Below are 17810 nucleotides of genomic sequence, written 5' to 3'. Positions count from 1 at the left end.
AAGTAGATAACATTTTACTCACCAATAAGTGACCCTAAGGGATGGATGCTGGGGGATGGACATTTAGGACAGCGTATGGGGCAAGGCTTGGGGGGCTGACCCCTGGCCTTTGGCTCATCACTCGAGGACCTGGACCAAAGCTTCTGGATGGAGGGGATGGGAGGCTGAGTGATTGACAGAGAGCCAGGGTGGGGGTTTGGGGATGATCTCATCCAGGGAGAGGGATAACACAGGTAAAGGGAAGGGGGTACAGTCTGGGATAAACCATTTGGGAAAAATACGGGGATACAAAACAAAACTACTTCAAAGTATTACAAAAAACTACTTCAAGGATGAGCTGCCCACTCTCACTCAGGGTTCCTCTCCATACCAGGCAGTCAGCTGGGAGAACATGGCATTTGTCTTCCTGAACCGCTTCCTGGACCTCTCAGATGTGAGTATGCTCTGTGGGGCAGGCAGGGCTGGCTCTCTGAGGGGACAGTGCCATTGCTGCCACAGGGCCGCCACAGACCCCCAGGCCGGGCAAGGCTCACCTGAGGCTCCTGCAGGGCAGCACATTGGAGCTTGGACTGATGGGGAGAGCCCCCAGACCCCACCCAGAGTGTGCCTGGAGCAGGGGGCACCCTCACACTCCCTGTGGGAGGCTCTGCCATGCCCTGCCCAGGTCACCCTGGGCATGCCAGTGCCACTGTGCACGTGGCAGCAAAGAGCACATTGGCCTGACAATTGAGGCCTGAAATCCTCGTGGCTGCAGATGCCATTACAGCTTTTAGGGTGATCACTCAAGTTGTTCCAAGGGAAGAAAAACTACTTGGGAGGTGGAGGCCATGGCCCAGTGCTTTGTCCACTGTGATAAAGGACTCTGGAGTCCCCTCAGTCCCCCGCTTGTCCAGCAGGCTGGCCACCAGAAACACCAAATCCAAGGGAGCTGGCACACCCCACTGTGCCACACTCTCAGGTGCCATCAGCAGCAGCTGGGGGAAAACAAAAGCACCCAATTGCATCTTTCCCTTCTTCAAGGCCACCTGCACAGGGCAGAGTCTGAGACACTGCAGAGTGTGGTCATGGGTGACAGGAGGGCCTGGTCACCATAGCACCAACAGGCAGGGGCAGCCTGGCCATGAACTGTCCTGTGAGCTCTGCAGCTGGCATTGCCCAGTGCTCTACCCCTTCTTTCCAGGCCATTGAAGAAGGGAACCTGGATTCCCTGGACCACTCTGATTTTCAGCAGACAGACATTCCCTTCGAAGTGCCCCTTCCAGCCCATCAGCATGTGCCTGTGAGTGCCACCTGTCCTCTTCAGCAGTGCTGCTGCTGCAGGGCCTCTAACAGGGAGTGGGGTGGGGCTGGGACTGCAGAGGCTGCAGGGATGGAAACAGACCCAGAACTGGCACCTGCTGCCTGTCCCTCCACTGTGAGCACACAGACACACACACCTGTACACACACACACACACACACACACACACACACACACACACACACATTCTCTGTCTCTCTCTCTCTCTGTCCTCTCTCTCTCTCCCCACAGCACACACACACCACACACACATCTAGGCCTGCTGCCTGGATTGTGAGCTGTTAGCATCTTTCCATTATCATAATCATGTAATGAGACTGATGCTGAAAAAATAAATAGCTCGAGACACTTTCCATAGCCCCGTCCTGTTTGCGTCTGTAAATAACTTGTTAGCGTCACAAACACACACACACTCTCTCTCTCTCTCCTCCTCTCTCTCTCCCCCCGCCAGCACACACACACACACACACACACACACGCACACGCTCTCACTCTCACTCAAGCCCCGCCGTGCACCATGCAGTGTGTGCTGTGTGCACATCATGCACACCTGTCCTGCTCTCCCCTGCCCTGGGGCTGCGGTGGGGCAGCAGCAGCAGCCCAGTTCAGCCTGGCACTGGCTTTGCCCGCAGGAGGAGCAGCGGGAGGAGGTGAGGGACTGGGTGCTGACGGTGTCCATGGACCAGCGGCTGCAGCAGGCGCTGCCACAGGACGAGCGCGGCTCCTACGAGGCCTCACTGGTGGCAGCAGGGACAGGGGTGGCCTCCCTGCCCTGCCTGCTCACAGGTGAGCTCCAGGCCAGCTCGCTCAGACAAGAGATGACACAGTGCCCTGCCGGGAGTGGGAACGGCAGGGTGGGTCTGCAGGAGACCTGGGCTGTGCTCTGACAGCAGTGGAGGGACCGTGTGGCTGTGGGGAACCAGCTCTGCTGCAGGAGATTGGGCATTTTTACTGTGGGGTGAGCGAGCACTGGAACGGGTTGCACAGAAGTTGTGAGATCGCCATCCTTGGGGACAGTCAAAAGCTGTCTGGACACAGCCCTGGGCTGGGGTGGCCCTGCCTGAACAGGAGGTTGAACCATACAGACCCCAGAGCAATTCTGAGCTCAGACACTCTGTGGTTCAGGGATGGCTCAGGCTGACACAGCTCTGCCTGGGGACTCCAGGCTGGCCAGCACAGTCAAGAATGGGCAGCACCTCGCCCTGCTCTGTAGTGCAGGACTAAAAAAGGGTCAGAGAAGGGGGAGCAGGAGAGGGCCACCAGGAACAGGGCTGTGGCTTGAGAGTCAGAAGCTGGGTGCCATTGTTGGACCTACACACTTGGGTGTCATTGCCCAAGGGCAGTTCAGCCTTAATCTTCATTTGATCCCCCCACTTTGAACACTTTTGAACACCCCTTCTCCACTTTGGTCTCCTAGAGACCAAGGCAGCATTATTCCCCCTACACACCGTGCTGTGGGGCAGGTAGAGCACAGGGAAGGGGTGCCCCAGTTGGGGGGATGGTTGCTGTGGGGCTGAGCTTGTTCTGAATGTGTCGCTTTGTGCCCAGGGTACCCAGTGCTGGGAAACAAGATTGAGTTGAGGCCAGGCCGGGAAGTGAAGAAGGACGCGTGGTACAAATTCGTGATGGCTGTCAAGGTGAGCCAGAGCCCCCAGGCAGGGGACAGGCTGTGGGTGGGTTCAGCCCCTCGTGCTGGCACATCCTTGGGTGAGTCATGGTCCCAGGGCATTCACTGCACTGACAGTGCTGCTTGCTGGGGATCAGCAGACCCAGCCCTGCCAGCCCGCTGGGTGCCTTTCAGGCAGGGGGCACAGGGGTCCAGTCCCTTCCAGTGCCAAGGCCTGTCTCTTTCTGCAGACATCCCACAGCCCAGCAGGCCAAGATGTGATCGAGTTCCTCCGACGGTGGTGTGGGGGACTCCCAAGCTTCTCATTCCAGTGAGCGGGACTGGGACTAGGGCAGCTTTCAGGCCTGTTCCTCAGCACCCTCCACATCCAATAAACATGTTATCTCAGCCCTGCAGTGCTCCTGTTTGCCAGAGGATGCTGGGCCCAGAACACTGCAGCTGCTGGGTGCAGTGCACATCCATGGGTGACTTCCACACTGAGGCCACAGCTCTGTCACCATCCCTGTGCTTGGGGAGTGGCAGGCACAGGGACAGGCTCACAGAGTAGCTGCACTTTGCTTCCCTTGGCATGCCTTGCTCCCAGCCAGCACTCACCTGGCAGAGCCACTTAGAACACCAGTGTAGAAAGGAAAAGTTTATTTATTTAAAAAACTAGAGATCTACACCAAAGGGATTCTTCCCTTTCTGTTCCCTGACACATCTGAGCACAGGCACAGCCAGCTGTCATGCCTGCCATGGCACCAGGACTGCCCACCCCCATCACTGCTGCCAGAAACCAAGAACCTTCAGCACACCAGGAAGGGCCCAGCAGCTTGGGGCGAGGATGGGAGAGCATCAGGGCCCACGGCACCTGCAGACCTGCAGGGGCTGTTCCAGGTGGGCTGGTGGAGCTGTCCCAGGTGGGGAGGGGGCAGGGCACACCCTCACCCCTGCAGCCCACTGCAGGAGCTGTGACACCACCTCGGCCCCAGCCTTGCTGGATCACAGCGCTCCTGCAGCACCACCTGGGAGCAGAGGAGCAGTGTCAGTGCCAGGCTGTGCTGCAGGGCCCAGCATCACTGACTCCTCTGCCTGTGTTCTGAGGGGCTGGTGTGGGCATGGGCCCTCTTGATGGCAGAGCCTGCTCCCCCCATCCCAAGCATGGCCCACGTGGGGCACTCACCTCTCCAGCTACACTGGAGAGTCAGAAATTCCTGCCAGGAGCTGCTGCCTCTCACGGAGTGGCTTCTCCATTGCTGTACTTGGCCTGGCCAGCTAGACAGGAAAAAAGAAGACAAAAAGAAGTTAGGGTGGCAAGGACACATGATGGGCAGTGTTCTCACAAAAAAGAACAGGCCTGGCTACTAGGGGATGAAGAAGAGGGTCCCTCTGCAACTCCCCATGAAGGGGTGCTGGTCTGGCACTTAGGCTGGCTAGGAGAGGTTCCAACTCAGCATCCCCCCTACTGCTGCACAGCCTCCTTGTTCCCAGCAGAACCCAGCACCTTACAAATGCAGCACGAAGGCAGCAATCACAGGGGAGGGAGATGCAGGGAGATCTGTACCTGCTCTTTGGCATAGCTGTGTGCACAGGGCCCGATGCCCCGGAAGACCAGAGCCACCAAGCAGCTCCTGCCCGAGAGCACGGCTTCCGCAGCTGCCAGCAGCAGGGAGAGGAACCAGAGGGCCAGGGCTGTGTCCTGTGGGGCAGGGGGTCACAGGAACGTGGGCACTGCACCAGGCTGGTTGAACACACTCAGCAGAGACTGTGTGGATAGCAGGGGAAAGGGGGAGAGGGAGAGAGAAGGGAAGCAGGAGGGAGAGTGAAAAGAAAAGACGAGAGGAAGCAGAAAGAAGCTGCTGGGAGGGGTGGGGCTGTGCAGTGACTCACGTAGATGCGAGTGGTGTTGAAGGGACAGTCGTTGGTCGCGATGGCTGCACGGGCGTCCAGGGGCAGCGCGGAGCTGTTGCAGCCCCGGACCAGGTGCGTGCCCCGGCTGTGCACCGTGAGGGCAAAGGCCAGCGCCAGCCCCACGCTGCACGCCGTGGACAGCAGGCAGTTCAGCAGAGAGACGCCCAGCAGAGTCCAGTGCTGCAGGCGGCAAGAACACGAGTGGGATGGCAGGAGCTCGGGGAAACGCTCGGGCCGGGCACCGGCGTCTCTGCAGAGCCGCTCCCCCGAGGGGCACCCAGGACCTCTCGCCTCTTCCAGGATGGCTCAGCCACGCCCTCGGATGAGGCTCTCGCACCTTTCGCATCCTTCCACCCCTGTGAGCTCGGCACCGCCGGACGCCCCTTGGCTCGGGCTCCGTGGGGACCCCCGGGCAGGCTCGGCCGGGTGCCGGGAGCCCCCAGCCCGGCGCACCCGCCCCGTGCCCGCCCACCCTGCGAGCCCACGCGGGACCCCCGACCCGGCCGCAGCTTCGTCCCCCGAAGCGCTTCTGCCCGAGAACGGCGCTCCCGCCCTCCGGGAGCGGCCGAGCGGGGACAGGCGGCACCCGGAGCGCCGGCAGCCGCCGCCGAGGCGGAAGGAGCCCGCGGGGCCAAGGTCCGCGGCAGCGGCTGCCGGCGGGGCAGGGCGGCGCCGAGGCCCCCCCGCAGCCCCGCACTCACCAGGACCGCCCGGGACAGGTTGTGCGACACCAGGATGGCCACGATGCCCGCGGCGATGCTCTGCGGGGAGAGCAGCGCTCAGCGGGGCCCGGGCAGAGCCCGGCCCGCCGCCCCCCGCCCGCTCCGCTCCGGCGGCGCTCACCAGCAGCCCCGAGCACACCGACACCACGTTGGCCGCCGCGTACTCGGGGGTGACGGCGCGGCGGGCGCCCGCCACGTGCCGCAGCACCGAGCCGTGCACGATGGCGCCCAGCACGAGGCTGCCGTGGCCCAGCACGATCAGCCCCAGCCCGGTGCGCATCAGCCGCCGCGGCTCCGCCAGCGCTCCCGCCGCCCGCCGGCCCCCGGCCATGGCCGCCGCCAACGCCGCTCGCACCGCCCCGGGGCAGGGACGGGCGGCTCGGCCCGGCCCCTCCAGCCCGCCCCGCCCCGCCCGGCAAGAGGCGGCACTCGCGTCTTTACAAAACAGTTTATTAAAAATAGGAAATGATAGAAATGAGATGCAGGAGCCGCGGCTCGGCCCCGCCGCGCGCCAGGATGACACTGGAGCCCGGGGCCGCTGCAGCCCCGGGAGGCCCCGGTAAAGACCGGGGGCTGCGGGGGCTGCGGGGGCCGCGGGGCCGCAGCCGGGGCCAGCACACGCCGTGACCCCGGCGGTGCGAACCAGTAAACAAAGTGCAGCCGGCGGCGGGAGCGAAGCGCCGGGCGGGGAGGGGGGGCGAGCTCGGCCACCCCTGGGCCCGTGGCGCGGGAATGGGGGGGAGTGACCGGGGATGCAGGGCTTAGGGGCTCACCCCTGCTTACCTTTAAATTAAAAAAAAAAAAAAAAAAGAAAAAAAAAAAGGAAAGAAAAAACCCATTTCTGTGCTGTGCAAAAGACACTTTGTACAATTCAAACAGAACAAACTCCATGCACATGAGTGGGGCTGCAGAACGCCCCAAGCCAGGCCTCAGCTCCGCAGCACAACCTGGCAAATCCCAACAAAAACAGGGCTGGAAATAATACTGATGCGCAAAGTCCCCTTCAGGAGGTGGGCAGGGAGGACTGTCGATGAGCCCAGCCACGGCACATGCAGGATGAGCTTCCAAGCACTGCAGCTGGGGTCTCGCGGGTGCCCGACAGCGAGGGCAGACACAGATGGTCGCAGGCAGCGAGGCCACGCTGGCTGCCCGGGAGCCATGGGGTTAAGATGACACAGTCACGGCCGTCAGGGCTCCGTTCCGAGTGTAGTAGAACTTGCTAAATGCCTCTTCAAGTAAACAGGTGAGTCTGCTCTGGTCAGCCTGGGCAGAACAAGGACAGTGAGGGGTAAGCCCCATCCACTCAGAGCTAAGAGCATGGCTGGAGACCCCCAGGGCAGGGACCTGGCTTATTCCTCCTGCCTCCTGCCCCCAAAAAAGGCACAAACCATTGAACTCTGAGGAAGGAACACAGGCCCACAGCCCTACCTGAGTCCCTGCTTACCTCGCTGATGAACCCAAGCTGGACCAGTTCAGCTGCCAGCTCCTGGATGTTGTCATCTACAACACAAGGAAAGGTGTCAGTCCTTGCTCCAAGCGTGCTGCTGGCCCAGTGCACCTGGCAGGGGCAGAAGGTACTTACTGGGCTGAAGGTCACAGCTCAAGTGTCGATTCAACTTGTCTTCCAGTTTCAGCAGCAGTGTCAGCTGCAGGGCAAAGAAATTCTCATGAGGAATTGCAGTCCTGCAAGCTGCCATGGCAAGCCCAAAGCAACCGTAGAAATGCCCCCTGGGACAGGAACCACCCCTCCAGAGCCCCACGGGGATCTAACAGAACAGCTACAGCCAGTTCCATCCTGAACTGCAGCTGTCAGCACCATCCAGGGCCTGGGGGTGGGCCAGGGGCCAGGTCAGCAGCAGGCACAGGCCTGGGACAGGCTCTGGGTCCTATGGTGGCAGCTGCAGCACTGCAGGGTTACCCCAGGCACCAGCAGCACATCAGAGCCACGAGCCCTGCACAGGGCCCCGGCCTCCCCCTGCTCAGCCATAGAAACCTACGTGGTGCTTCACGCCCTCCTCCACGGACTCGATGTTGCACTGCATCAGCACCACCTGGAACAGAGGCACAGATGCCATCAGCAGCTGCCCCACAGACCCCATCAGCAGCTGCCCCACAGCCCTGCCTGGCCATGGAGAGTGGGGCTGAGCCCCTCCTCAGCCAGGCTGAGCCTTTACCTTGCGGGTCTCCACCTCGGCGGGCTCTGGAGTTGGGGTTTTCACCGACGGGGGAGCAATGGGAGATTTCACCACCACCTGCTGGGGCTGCTGGGGCCGTGGCATCCCAAAGGCTGTGAGGGGATAGATTCCATTCCTACAAGGAAGGAGCAGCATCTGAGGTTACACCTCTCCAGAACTTTTCCAGTCTCACATACAATGGAAGGTGTCTTAAAAAATCCCTCTTACCTCACATCCTCCAGGAACTTGTCCAGCTCCAGTGCTGGAGATTGTGAGAAGCTGGAAAACAAAATGTCCTGAGATGAGAAATCGTCTCATAGGACCATCCACTGGGGTCTCTTGGGGTGCAGTTTCAAATCCCCATGTCCTGGGCTGTGTCCACAGGCAGGATGGGTATGGACAGGCAGCCACTGGTGTGACAAGCTCTTAAGGACATAACCACCTACGTGAGCTGAGGGTGAGGCAGCAGCTCTGGCAGAGCCACTCTCACAGCCCTCACACTGTGCAATGCAGTCATTGGAGGGTGGCCCAGTGACAGTGCCCCTGGTGAGCTGTTTCACAAATACCAGCCATACCAGGTCCCTGGTTGCAACAAACACTTGGAACAGCCAAACACCTGCCTCAAGGCTGCTCTGAAGCATTCCAGAGATGAGGCAAGGACTGCAAAACTGCTGGAAGCCTGAGAGGATTTCCTCAGGTGCTTTATGGTCTGCACACCTGCCTCAGCTCCCAGATCAGCCTCCAGCCCCTCCCACAGCCCCAGCAGCTGGGATCATCCTATCCTCTGACACAGCAGTAGGTTTCAACAAAAACTTCCAATTTTTCTCTAGCAGCTTGGTTTGCATGGCAGTCTGATGAACCATCCAGAAATGATGCTGACATTTCAAGGGATTGCTGCTTTCTTTCCCTTTTCCAGCACCCCTGAGATATGGCACTAGCAAAAGGAAAGCTCCAGGCTGGCACCCCTGGACAGCCACGCCTGCAGAGACTGACAGCCCAGGCGTGTGAGGATCTCTCCCTTACAGCTTTGGTTGTTCACTTGTTGTCCTCCATTTTGAAACTATATCAAAAACATTCCAAAGGGAATTTCATACCACATTTCCTAGCACTATGACAACTGGAATGTCAGCTTTTGGAAGGGTCTCTGTGGCTCAGAGAGCTGCTCATATGAACAGAGCTGTTCTTCCTTGTCATCTTACTCTTGTTCAGCAGCCTGAGCATCCCAGAACTCTGGGCTCCCTGGAAGCACCCTAGGCTTCTCTGGGAATACAGTATTCACATCTTTGTCTTCAGCTAATCCCTTGACTAGCCAAGGCTTTGTTATCCAAAATGTACCTCACTTGTTTGGCACTCTGCTTGCTCGTATGTATTACAGACACTCTCTTAGGGGCCACCCCTACAGTGTAAGTGGTGCTGTGTGTCACTGCCAGCTGCCTCAGCTGCCTTTCCCTGTGCATAGCGTGGAATAAGATGCTCCATTAGGAAAGCACTGAGGAACCCTTTCTCTGAAGTGAGAAAGTGACTCCATCTGGCTAGTCTGTGATTGGTCAGAGCACCTTCCCAAACTGTTCAGCCATGTTTTGCTGGTGTTCTGCTCCAACCACAGCATGTTCATTTAATCTGTCTATTTGGGGAACAATTCATCTCAGCTGCACAGAATCTACTCCCAGGAAACAGGTGCAAGGTCTCCTTCCACCCAGGAATAACCCACACATCCCAGAGGGGTGTGTGCCCAGACAGGCACTGCTCCTTCACCTCCAGCTCCAGCAGCTCCCACTGGCACCCAGTCAGTGGGGAAACACCAACTCTGAGGTGATGGGCAGCGTCCCAGTGCCCACACCAGTGCCCCAGCACTGCTCCCTTGAGCACACCATGGGGACTCACATCATCTTGACTCCTTCCCTGTCCTCGTGGTTGATCTCTGCCAACACTGCGTTCATGTCAAGGTTTTTGGTCATTTCTTCTAAAGCATTTTCAGGAATCATATCTATTAAAAAAAAAAAAAAAAGGAGTAACTTGCAGCAATTGCAGTTCCTCTCCAGCCTTAGAAAAGCAATGAAAAGTGCAGAGATGCTCTCAGAGCAGAGATGCTCTCACAGCCCTCCCAGCCCTGTGTCCTGCAGAGCAGGCATGGGGAGCGTGTTCCCAGGGTGCCAGCTCACGGGGGGCACCGACAGCTCAGCCAAGCTCTGCAGAGCCCTGACCCACATGGGCACGTGGCTGCCAGGGCTGGTACTCACGCTGGTGCCCAACGATGCAGTGAGCAGCCAGGAGCTTCAGCGAGGGCACCTCGAACAGCGCCTGGTGGAACAGGAGCTCCCGTGCCGTGGGGCGCCTGCCAGGGTCCTGCTCCAGACACTTCTGGATGAACTCCTAGAGAAAAAACCTGCGTGAGACCACGAGCAGCAGCAGCAGCAGCAGAGCAATGCAGAGCCCCGGGGCCGTGGCTCACCCGCTGCAGAGGGTCCTCCAGCAGCTGGATGGCACTGTTGATGGCTTCCTGCGGCACGTAGGAGGACTCCCCATTCCCCTGGATCTCCAGCACTGCCATCTGCAAACACAGAGAGAGCATCAGACTCCACCGGGAGTGACAGACTGCAGGACAGACAGGCTCAAGGAGATCACTGCCAAGCATGAGATCACCGCAGCCAAGCTGTTTGGGGGTACTTGAGGTCACATTTGGAGAGACAGAGAGAATAGAACGGCTGCCTCATTACAACAGCTTGCTCCTAGTACCCCAACACTGCCAGGGAGCCCTGGGAACTCTGCCAGCAACAACCTGGACAGTGTCTCCATTTTGAACCCCATGATCCATTGGCCTGTTACTCTGTTTGATAATTCCATAAAGAAGTAGTGACTGAATCACTGCCAGGGTCTGACAGTGACCCTTCTGGCTGTGTGAATAGCTCTGCAGCGCAGAACAAGAGCAAGCACACAACACATCAAGAGTGGGCTCCAGCCAACTACACAGACATTCATTCCCAGCTAGGAAAGGCTGGAAAATATTGCAGAGTGTCTCTGCCTTCAGCTTCAGTTTTGTTTCCTAAAGTTGTGTCTTTCCACAGTTCCCTCCTTCCTGCTTCACTAATGGAATGTGCAGCACAGGTTGAGAGTTCCTTGTGCTGGCTCTTTCTGACAATTCTTCTCAGAAAATACTCCTAACAACAGCTCCCATTACCTGCACTTGGACCTACTGAGTGCAAGGACAGGGGAAGCACAAAGCTGCTACGACCAGGTATGTCAGACTCTCACTGACTGCAATCAGCAGCACCATCAGATGGGCACAGGCTGGCCCACACAGTGACAGATTACAGCTGTCCTCTGCCCCAAACACCCCAGGCAGTGGTCACGTACATGGACACTACATAACAGTCTGCAGCAGTGACTATTCCCTCCAGCCAGTGAGTCTGACCTCAGGACAGGCCAAGTAACCGTTAGGAATTTGGGAAGAACTGCAAATCCCTGAGCCATTTACTCCTTAGTGAGGCACTTGGGAGAGCCTCCACAGGGATCCCTCCAAGGCAAAGTGCACTTGGCTCTGAGAACAAAACACACTTGTCACTGAGCAAACCCACCCATGGCCACAGCCCTTCCAGAGCTCTCTCCTTCCTCAGATTCATCATCTCTATCCCAAAATCCATGTTTGACACTCACCTCCAGTGCACACATCCCAAAGGAGTAGATGTCCACAGCAGTGGTGACATTGGCAACTTCTGTAACACAGAAACAGAATTGTTATCAGTCAGCTCTGCATGCAGCAGCACCACTCTGCACCAGGCTGGGACAGTCCTGCAGCTTCTCCCTCCTCTGCCACCAAAGAACAGAGGAGCTGAAGCATTTCAGCAGGCAAATGGCTCAGAACTCCTGGCATCTGTCAGGAGCCTGGAACTGAGAACAAGGTGCAGGACAGCTTGGAAGCATCAGTGAGGACAAAAAATCCCCAGGCTTGCAGCCACAGCCACAGCATACCTCCATATTCTGGGGCGAAGAAGTGCAGGTTCTTCTGCTCCTCACGACAGGTCTTCACGTGGTTGTTAATTGTGTCCGGCGCCACTAGAAGAAAACCAGGAATGCTTAGGATGCAGGAAACCACATCCCATCCCTGATGAAATCCCAGGGAACACCGGCAACTCCAGGCCCATGGTGCCCAAAGGGGCAGAATGGTGGCATTAAGGTGAGTCTTCACAGCCTTCATCTCTTGTCACCTGCCCCAAACCAATACATTCCTGCACTGTTTCCTTGGCAGCTTAGCATCACTCTCCAAGGGCAAACCTGGAGACCACAACTGCTGCCCGCCAGGAGGACAAGGTGGGAGCAACTCCCAGCAGAAATGCCTGACTTCAAAAAGATCCACAGCACTTGTCACAAGCAAGTCACTCATTCAGAACAGCAGCCTGAGGAGCAGCCAGAGGTGCCAAGGTCACTGCAGTTGGTCACCACCTCGGAGCTCAGGGAGGATGGACCTACCACACAACTCTTCCACATTTCAGGAGGATGCTGGTGCCAAAGCACCTCCAGACAGGAATCAAGCTGCTGAGGGAAGGGAGGTGACCACCCAGACAGCAGAACCTCCCAGCAGCCAGCGCCTCCACAAACCACTCACAGCTGTGGGGAGGAAATAACTTGCAGCCACAAGAACAGTGAGCAGAGCTAAGTATGGACCCCCATGAAAGATAAACTTTTGGGACAGCCACCTCTGCAGAGACTGCAAGCAACTCTCTGAAACTAAACAGCTGTCTGCCAGGGAGAAACACTGAGCACCACCTGTGCTCAGTGAGCAGGGAGCACAGAGCCACCACCCATTTGAAGCTCTACTGTCACACTGAAATGTGCCCAGTGCCACAGTCCCATGTCCCACCTGGTCCCCCCCTGGACAATCACCATCAGAGATGAATTGTAGAAAAAGGTTCAGCCAAATCCGGTGTGTGAGCAGGACTGGTGATGGGAAGAGGTGTGAAGCACAGCAGAGGGTAGGGCAAGCAACCTGTCTCTGACAAGCTGAACTCAATCTGGGCACTCCTACAGGAACATGCTGTAGCTGGTCAAACTTGTCAAAGCCTCAAGAATGTGCAAAAGGAGTTGGCCAGAGTAAGGGGGCAGCCTGTGTGCCCCCTGGCTGCTAGCAGGGCCAGCCAAGGAGGCAATGGTGGCACTCCTTCCTAGCTGTGCCCACAGCAGGCTCAGCAGAGCTGCCCGGGCATCCAGCCCTGCTCTGGAACACTCCATGCTGCAGAGGACACTTCCCTCCTGTGCAGTGTCCATCTCACACCCCATCTCTACCTTTATTCTGCACTCAGCACTTCCCCTTGCAGGCAGCAAAGCTCTCCTGTCCCACAGCCCTGCTCACCTCCTGCAGCAGCCCCTGAGCTGTTTGGGTTCTTGTGAGCACACAAAGCAGAACAGGACTGCCCTCCTCAGCCAAGGGCCAGTGCCCTGGCCAACAGAAAGCAGGGGAAAGAGTGTCAGTGAAAGGATCCACAACTGATCTCTGAGATTGTCCCAGGCTTGCTGTGCAACCCAGCAATGGGATTGTACCACCAGGGACCTAAAAATTATCAACTGACCCCAAGACCACGCTCTGCAGCTGTGAAGGGGTGGCCACAGGGCCAGGAGAGGTGTGAGGCCACATTTTCATCCCCTGCACTCACGTGCCCCAGGCACTTCCACTCCTGCAAAAGGGTACAAGGCTGCACAAACCCACGACGTTGGAGTTTCCTTTCTCTGCACACAGCCATGACAAAAGCTTTTCTATTAGGGAGAGCGAGGCCTAGAATATAAGGAACTAGGAAGTTATCTGGCAAAAAAGGAAGCATACAGCCATTAAACAAGGAGTCAAACAGGAAGAAGTGTCATATTTACGCTGATCACAGAATAAAAGCTCCCTACAGCCCTCAGATCTGTATCAGGGATTGCAAACAGTGCAAAATGTTTGCAACACTGAGTCACCAGAAGGAACAGGATTTTATTGAGGTTGAGTATCATTAGCTGAGGGAGCAGATAGATTCAGTGTATGAAAAGTTCACCACACACTGTTCCCAGTGCAGGTAAAGCTTACACACGTATGCACACATCTACTGACATGGCTTCCCAGCTGGAAACCAACCTCTGCTAAAACACTGCCCACGGCTCCCTCCAGAGAAAACACTGCTGGAGCAGCATCAGTGGTACTGGCAACAGAGAGGTAACGTCACACAAAACTGGAGAAGGCTACTCTCCAAAGAAATTAACACAGAATCAAAATCATGGCATGGTTCTTGTGGGAAGAGACCTGCAGAGGTCACCTTGTCCAAGAGCCCTGTTCCAGCAGGGACACCCAGAGCTGGCTGCCCAGGACCATGTCTAGATGGGTAACTCCAGGAATGGAGACTCCATCCCAGCCTTGGGCAACCTGGTGCCACCACCACACTGAGAATGCCTGGGATCCAGAGGGACCACCTGGGCTCCAGCCCATGCTGTGGCCTGTGCTCCTGTCCCGGGAACACGGAGCTCACGTGCACAGCCCTCCCTGCAGGTGTCACAGAGCCCTCCTGGAGGTGATCCCCACACCGGGGCTCACCTGCACAGCCCTCCCTGCAGATGATCCCCACACCGGGGATCCCCGGGCCCGCCCTGTCCCGGGCTCAGCAGCTGCAGCTCCCTCAGCCTCACCCAGCAGAGCCGCTCCAGCCCTGCAGCATCACAGGCTGCTCGGGGCTGTCCCCAGCCTGGCCCTGTCCCTGTCCCTCCCAGCCCTGCAGCATCCCAGGCTGCTCGGGGCTGTCCCCAGCCTGGCCCTGGCCCTGGTGTCCTGGGCACCCAGCGCTGGGCCTGGATCTACAGGGGGGCTGCACTGAGCAGAGGGCCAGGACCATCCCCACCCTTCTCTGCAAAATTTTGCCTAATGCAGCCCAGGGCATCATCAGCTACTCCTAGGGCCAGGGCACACACTCCTGTCAGTGAGTCACAGAGGGACAGGATCACACTGTGTCACGTTTCTCATGAAGCAGCAAGTGGCATTTTTACATTTAAAAGATTACTTAAGAGTTCTAAGTTGATGCGTCTGACCACATGCATTACATGGAAGTAGAAAGTAGAAGGAGGCAGAACAGGAAAAACAAGAACAGATAAAAAACAGCTGTAAGATTAGCACCTGTCAATCCTGGCTGCATGCAGGCTCTTAAACAGTGACTTAGGAGCTTACTGGCACTTTATCTGGAAGAATTCATGATACAAACAACTTCATCCCTAACAAAGTGTTGGGAGATCTGCAATCTGTGCCCAAAATCAAGTTCCACATTCTAGACCAGAAGAATGAAGGTTTCACTGATCATGCAAACCCCTGCTTGGGCTACACCAGTGCAATATTGCTATGAAAAAGATTTACATGTTCACATCACAGTGCAAGAATTACATGCCACCAGAAAAACCAAGAACAGACATTCACTGAAATGCTACAGACTGAGCTACTCTGGAGGAGCCATCTGCTCCCAGAAGACAGATGTGCACTAGAAAACAAGCCCTCAGAAACAGCACTGTGAAGATGATCTGCTGTGAGCAGCTCTGCTTAACAGAAGCAGGGGCTGAACCAATAGAAATGTACACTCTAAAATGCAGTTAGGGCCCACAAGATCAAGAATTTCAAGTACAACTTTCCCAGATTTCAAACTCCACATCTTTGATTATCATTGCTCCAGAACGTGCCAAAGGACCTTGGGAGGTTTAACCATCAGCAAAGCTCACCCTTGGGAGCAGGTGCCAGAGTGCCAACACTGCTTGGCCCACACAGCTCCAGGCCTAGCCCACAAACCTGCCCAGGCAGGGAGGGACCTCTAGAGAAGACAGCACAGCCCTGCCCAGGCACAGCCAGGCACCACAGGCCGCCCTTGCTGCTTGGTGTCTGAGTGATCTCTCCAGAACTGGCACGAAGGAGCTTCCTGAACTGCTGGGGTTCACAAAGCCTTCAACCCAAGGGCCCTGAAGGAAGAGACACCTGCAACTGCTGTCTAGTATGAGAATGGGTGAATGAAGACCTGGATGACTACAGTTCACATCCCCATGCCCACTGGGAAAGTCACATAAAAGCAGAGAAAAAACAGAGCTGAACAAAACTGAAGCAGCAATGCCTTCAGTCAACACAGAAATAACAATGACTTCAGAAAATGGATGTTCCATAACCTGGAGCACTAAACAGAGACATTTAAACCTTTCAAAATATCTTACTTAACTGAAAACAACAACCATAGTTTTCTGGTGTTTTCAGGAATGAGGTCAGTCACAGCAGCACACAGAGGGTACTCTGAGCTAGGGAAATAGGCACTAGGAGCAAGAGCTGGCTTTTAAACCTTCTGAAAAATAAAAAATGAGTTTATTACTATCACAGCACGGAAGGAGGAAAATCTTTGCCACAGGGCCACCAAGGTCACCGGTTCCTCCCACTAAACCAGACCTTAAAAATGCTACCACCCTCCCCCAGACACACACACACTGAAGCTGTGGTGAGCAGGAGGCAGCTGTGTGGTGGTTTGACAGGAAATATGTTTTTTGGGATGCTGTGTTTTTGGCCAATGGAACTTCCAGCAGGACAGAACCCATGCACTGCCACTCACCCATGGCTGCTCCTCCTACTTTAACTCTGTGCTCACAGAAAAACCCAGGGCAGCTCTCTGGAACTGTTCCTGCCCCTCGAGTACCACAGCAGCAGCCACAGCACTGCAGCACTACAACTGCATCATTGTACCATCACCATTAAAATCAACCTCATGCTATTCAACCCAGCTTGTTAAACAGTTTCTCAGGAGCAAGCCAAATGAGAAGTGCCTGCAGTTGGATTTTTTGGCTTTTACACCAAGAGTTTCACAGACAACACAGACCCTTGGCAGTCAAACCTTTAAAAGAAAATCCAGCCCCCCCCAAAAAAGCAGCCTGGATTCAACCTTGAACTTTCTTCTATATAAGAGTTCCACTCAAAACGATTTTCTTGCCCAATCTCTATCCCAGCAGCACCTGTAGTCACAGAAAAATCTTATTATGAATTTCTGCCTTAGTTTTGCCAAGTTTCTAAGGAGCCATAAATGTTTGGCTTGGTAGACAATGTGCTTGACTCACACATAAAGCTGTACGGTTAGAAAAGCTAAACTACATCTATTCATGTTACATTTTCCTAAATCAATGCTAGCATGCCATTTTTATGGCAGATTTTTCTATATCTGATGACTTAAATTATCCATTATTTTCCTTTTAAAACCACACCTGCCATAGTTGAAAAAACAAAAAAGCCAGATCCAAGATATCCTACTAACCTCTTATTTCTACATCACCTCAGGTGTCTGTTAAGAATGTGGAAACCAGCACGGCATTTGAAGATCAGGCAACAAAACCCAAGGGAGTGAAGTGATGACTAAAATGAGATTAGTTATGAAAGCATGTTACTCACAGCCCCATCAGCTCAATGCTCAAGCAAAACAGAGCCTTACACCCTAGATTTAGTGTTTTCAAACCCAAATCACTGCTCAAGATTTAGTGTTTTCAAACCCAAATCACTGCTCAAGATCCCCAGCTCTCATATCAACAGTACCTCCTGGTATAACAGAGTGTTAGAACAAGTTCACAACCCAGGAAAGCTCAGAGTTCCAAAGCCATCCGATGCTGTTCCAGCACAGGTGAGGCACCACAGCATCTCCTCGTGCCTGCAGACTGCTCGTTCAGGCTTCTCCTGTCCTTCCAGAACCAGGGCCTTGGTTCTGCTCACAGGTGAAGCCCCTAAAACAGTTACTTTCAAGAGATGATGGGTTAAAGCATAGAATATAAAGCAGTTATGAGAAATGACAATGTTAGGAAATCACATAGAGCAATAAATTGGGTAAGGTATGGAACACAATGGCAGGGAAGAGATAAGGACAGGCAGTGATAAGTTCAGTGCATTTCAGAACCAAGAAGAACTGCTGGGTAAAGCACGTTTAGGGCCAACATGTCAAATTGACCCTGAGACCCTTGCCAAGGCCTGGAGACTAAGCCAACTACACCGGGAATTGACCAAATTTGGGGAGAGGTTCAAAAGTTTAAAGAGGAAGACTCCTCGAAGCTGATGAAGGCCGACCGGAACGACCCCTGAGAAGATCC

The 17810-nt window shown here is 55.6% G+C and overlaps 3 protein-coding genes across 4 annotated transcripts in view; 1 reads left to right on the top strand and 2 right to left on the bottom strand.

Moving 5' to 3' along the window:
* Positions 1 to 3313, top strand: part of IFT172 (intraflagellar transport 172) — a 39009-nt gene extending 35696 nt beyond the window's left edge. The window contains exons 44-48 of the mRNA XM_066547715.1: positions 374 to 433; positions 1181 to 1279; positions 1932 to 2085; positions 2848 to 2936; positions 3157 to 3313. Coding sequence (XP_066403812.1) covers positions 374 to 433; positions 1181 to 1279; positions 1932 to 2085; positions 2848 to 2936; positions 3157 to 3240 — 486 coding nt within the window. The 3' untranslated portion in view covers positions 3241 to 3313. The remainder of the gene's footprint in view (positions 1 to 373; positions 434 to 1180; positions 1280 to 1931; positions 2086 to 2847; positions 2937 to 3156) is intronic.
* Positions 3314 to 3547: 234 nt separating this feature from the next.
* Positions 3548 to 5869, bottom strand: KRTCAP3 (keratinocyte associated protein 3). Its single transcript, XM_066547716.1, has 6 exons — positions 5660 to 5869; positions 5518 to 5577; positions 4796 to 4996; positions 4470 to 4604; positions 4089 to 4180; positions 3548 to 3930 (listed from the first exon to the last, which is right to left on the bottom strand). Exons 1-5 carry the CDS (start codon positions 5867 to 5869, stop codon positions 4097 to 4099), a joined length of 690 nt encoding a protein of 229 aa, XP_066403813.1. The 3' UTR covers positions 3548 to 3930; positions 4089 to 4096.
* Positions 5870 to 5972: 103 nt separating this feature from the next.
* The window catches only part of NRBP1 (nuclear receptor binding protein 1), a 46233-nt gene continuing 34395 nt past the window's right edge, over positions 5973 to 17810 (bottom strand). For both annotated transcript variants that reach the window (XM_066547712.1, XM_066547713.1), the window contains 11 exons: positions 11682 to 11765; positions 11367 to 11425; positions 10165 to 10263; positions 9953 to 10085; positions 9597 to 9699; positions 7941 to 7991; positions 7713 to 7848; positions 7536 to 7589; positions 7121 to 7184; positions 6983 to 7038; positions 5973 to 6801 (listed from right to left, as the gene is read on the bottom strand). In XM_066547712.1, coding sequence (XP_066403809.1) covers positions 6703 to 6801; positions 6983 to 7038; positions 7121 to 7184; positions 7536 to 7589; positions 7713 to 7848; positions 7941 to 7991; positions 9597 to 9699; positions 9953 to 10085; positions 10165 to 10263; positions 11367 to 11425; positions 11682 to 11765 — 938 coding nt within the window. In that variant the 3' untranslated portion in view covers positions 5973 to 6702. The remainder of the gene's footprint in view (positions 6802 to 6982; positions 7039 to 7120; positions 7185 to 7535; positions 7590 to 7712; positions 7849 to 7940; positions 7992 to 9596; positions 9700 to 9952; positions 10086 to 10164; positions 10264 to 11366; positions 11426 to 11681; positions 11766 to 17810) is intronic.

The sequence above is a fragment of the Molothrus aeneus genome, chromosome 3 (assembly GCF_037042795.1).
Source record: "Molothrus aeneus isolate 106 chromosome 3, BPBGC_Maene_1.0, whole genome shotgun sequence".
NCBI lineage: Eukaryota > Metazoa > Chordata > Aves > Passeriformes > Icteridae > Molothrus > Molothrus aeneus.
The sequence above is the reverse complement of the archived record's forward strand: the minus strand, read 5'-3'. Positions and strand labels throughout refer to the sequence as shown.

Bases quoted from the DNA above. Each gene is read 5' to 3' on its own strand.
- KRTCAP3 (XM_066547716.1), bottom strand. From the start codon at position 5,869: ATGGCCGGGGGCCGGCGGGCGGCGGGAGCGCTGGCGGAGCCGCGGCGG. The intron at 4,605-4,795 runs GTGAGTCACTGC...CCTGCCCCACAG, and splicing joins TCAACACCACTCGCATCTAC to GACACAGCCCTGGCCCTCTG. The intron at 4,181-4,469 runs GTACAGATCTCC...TTTCCTGTCTAG, and splicing joins ACAGCTATGCCAAAGAGCAG to CTGGCCAGGCCAAGTACAGC.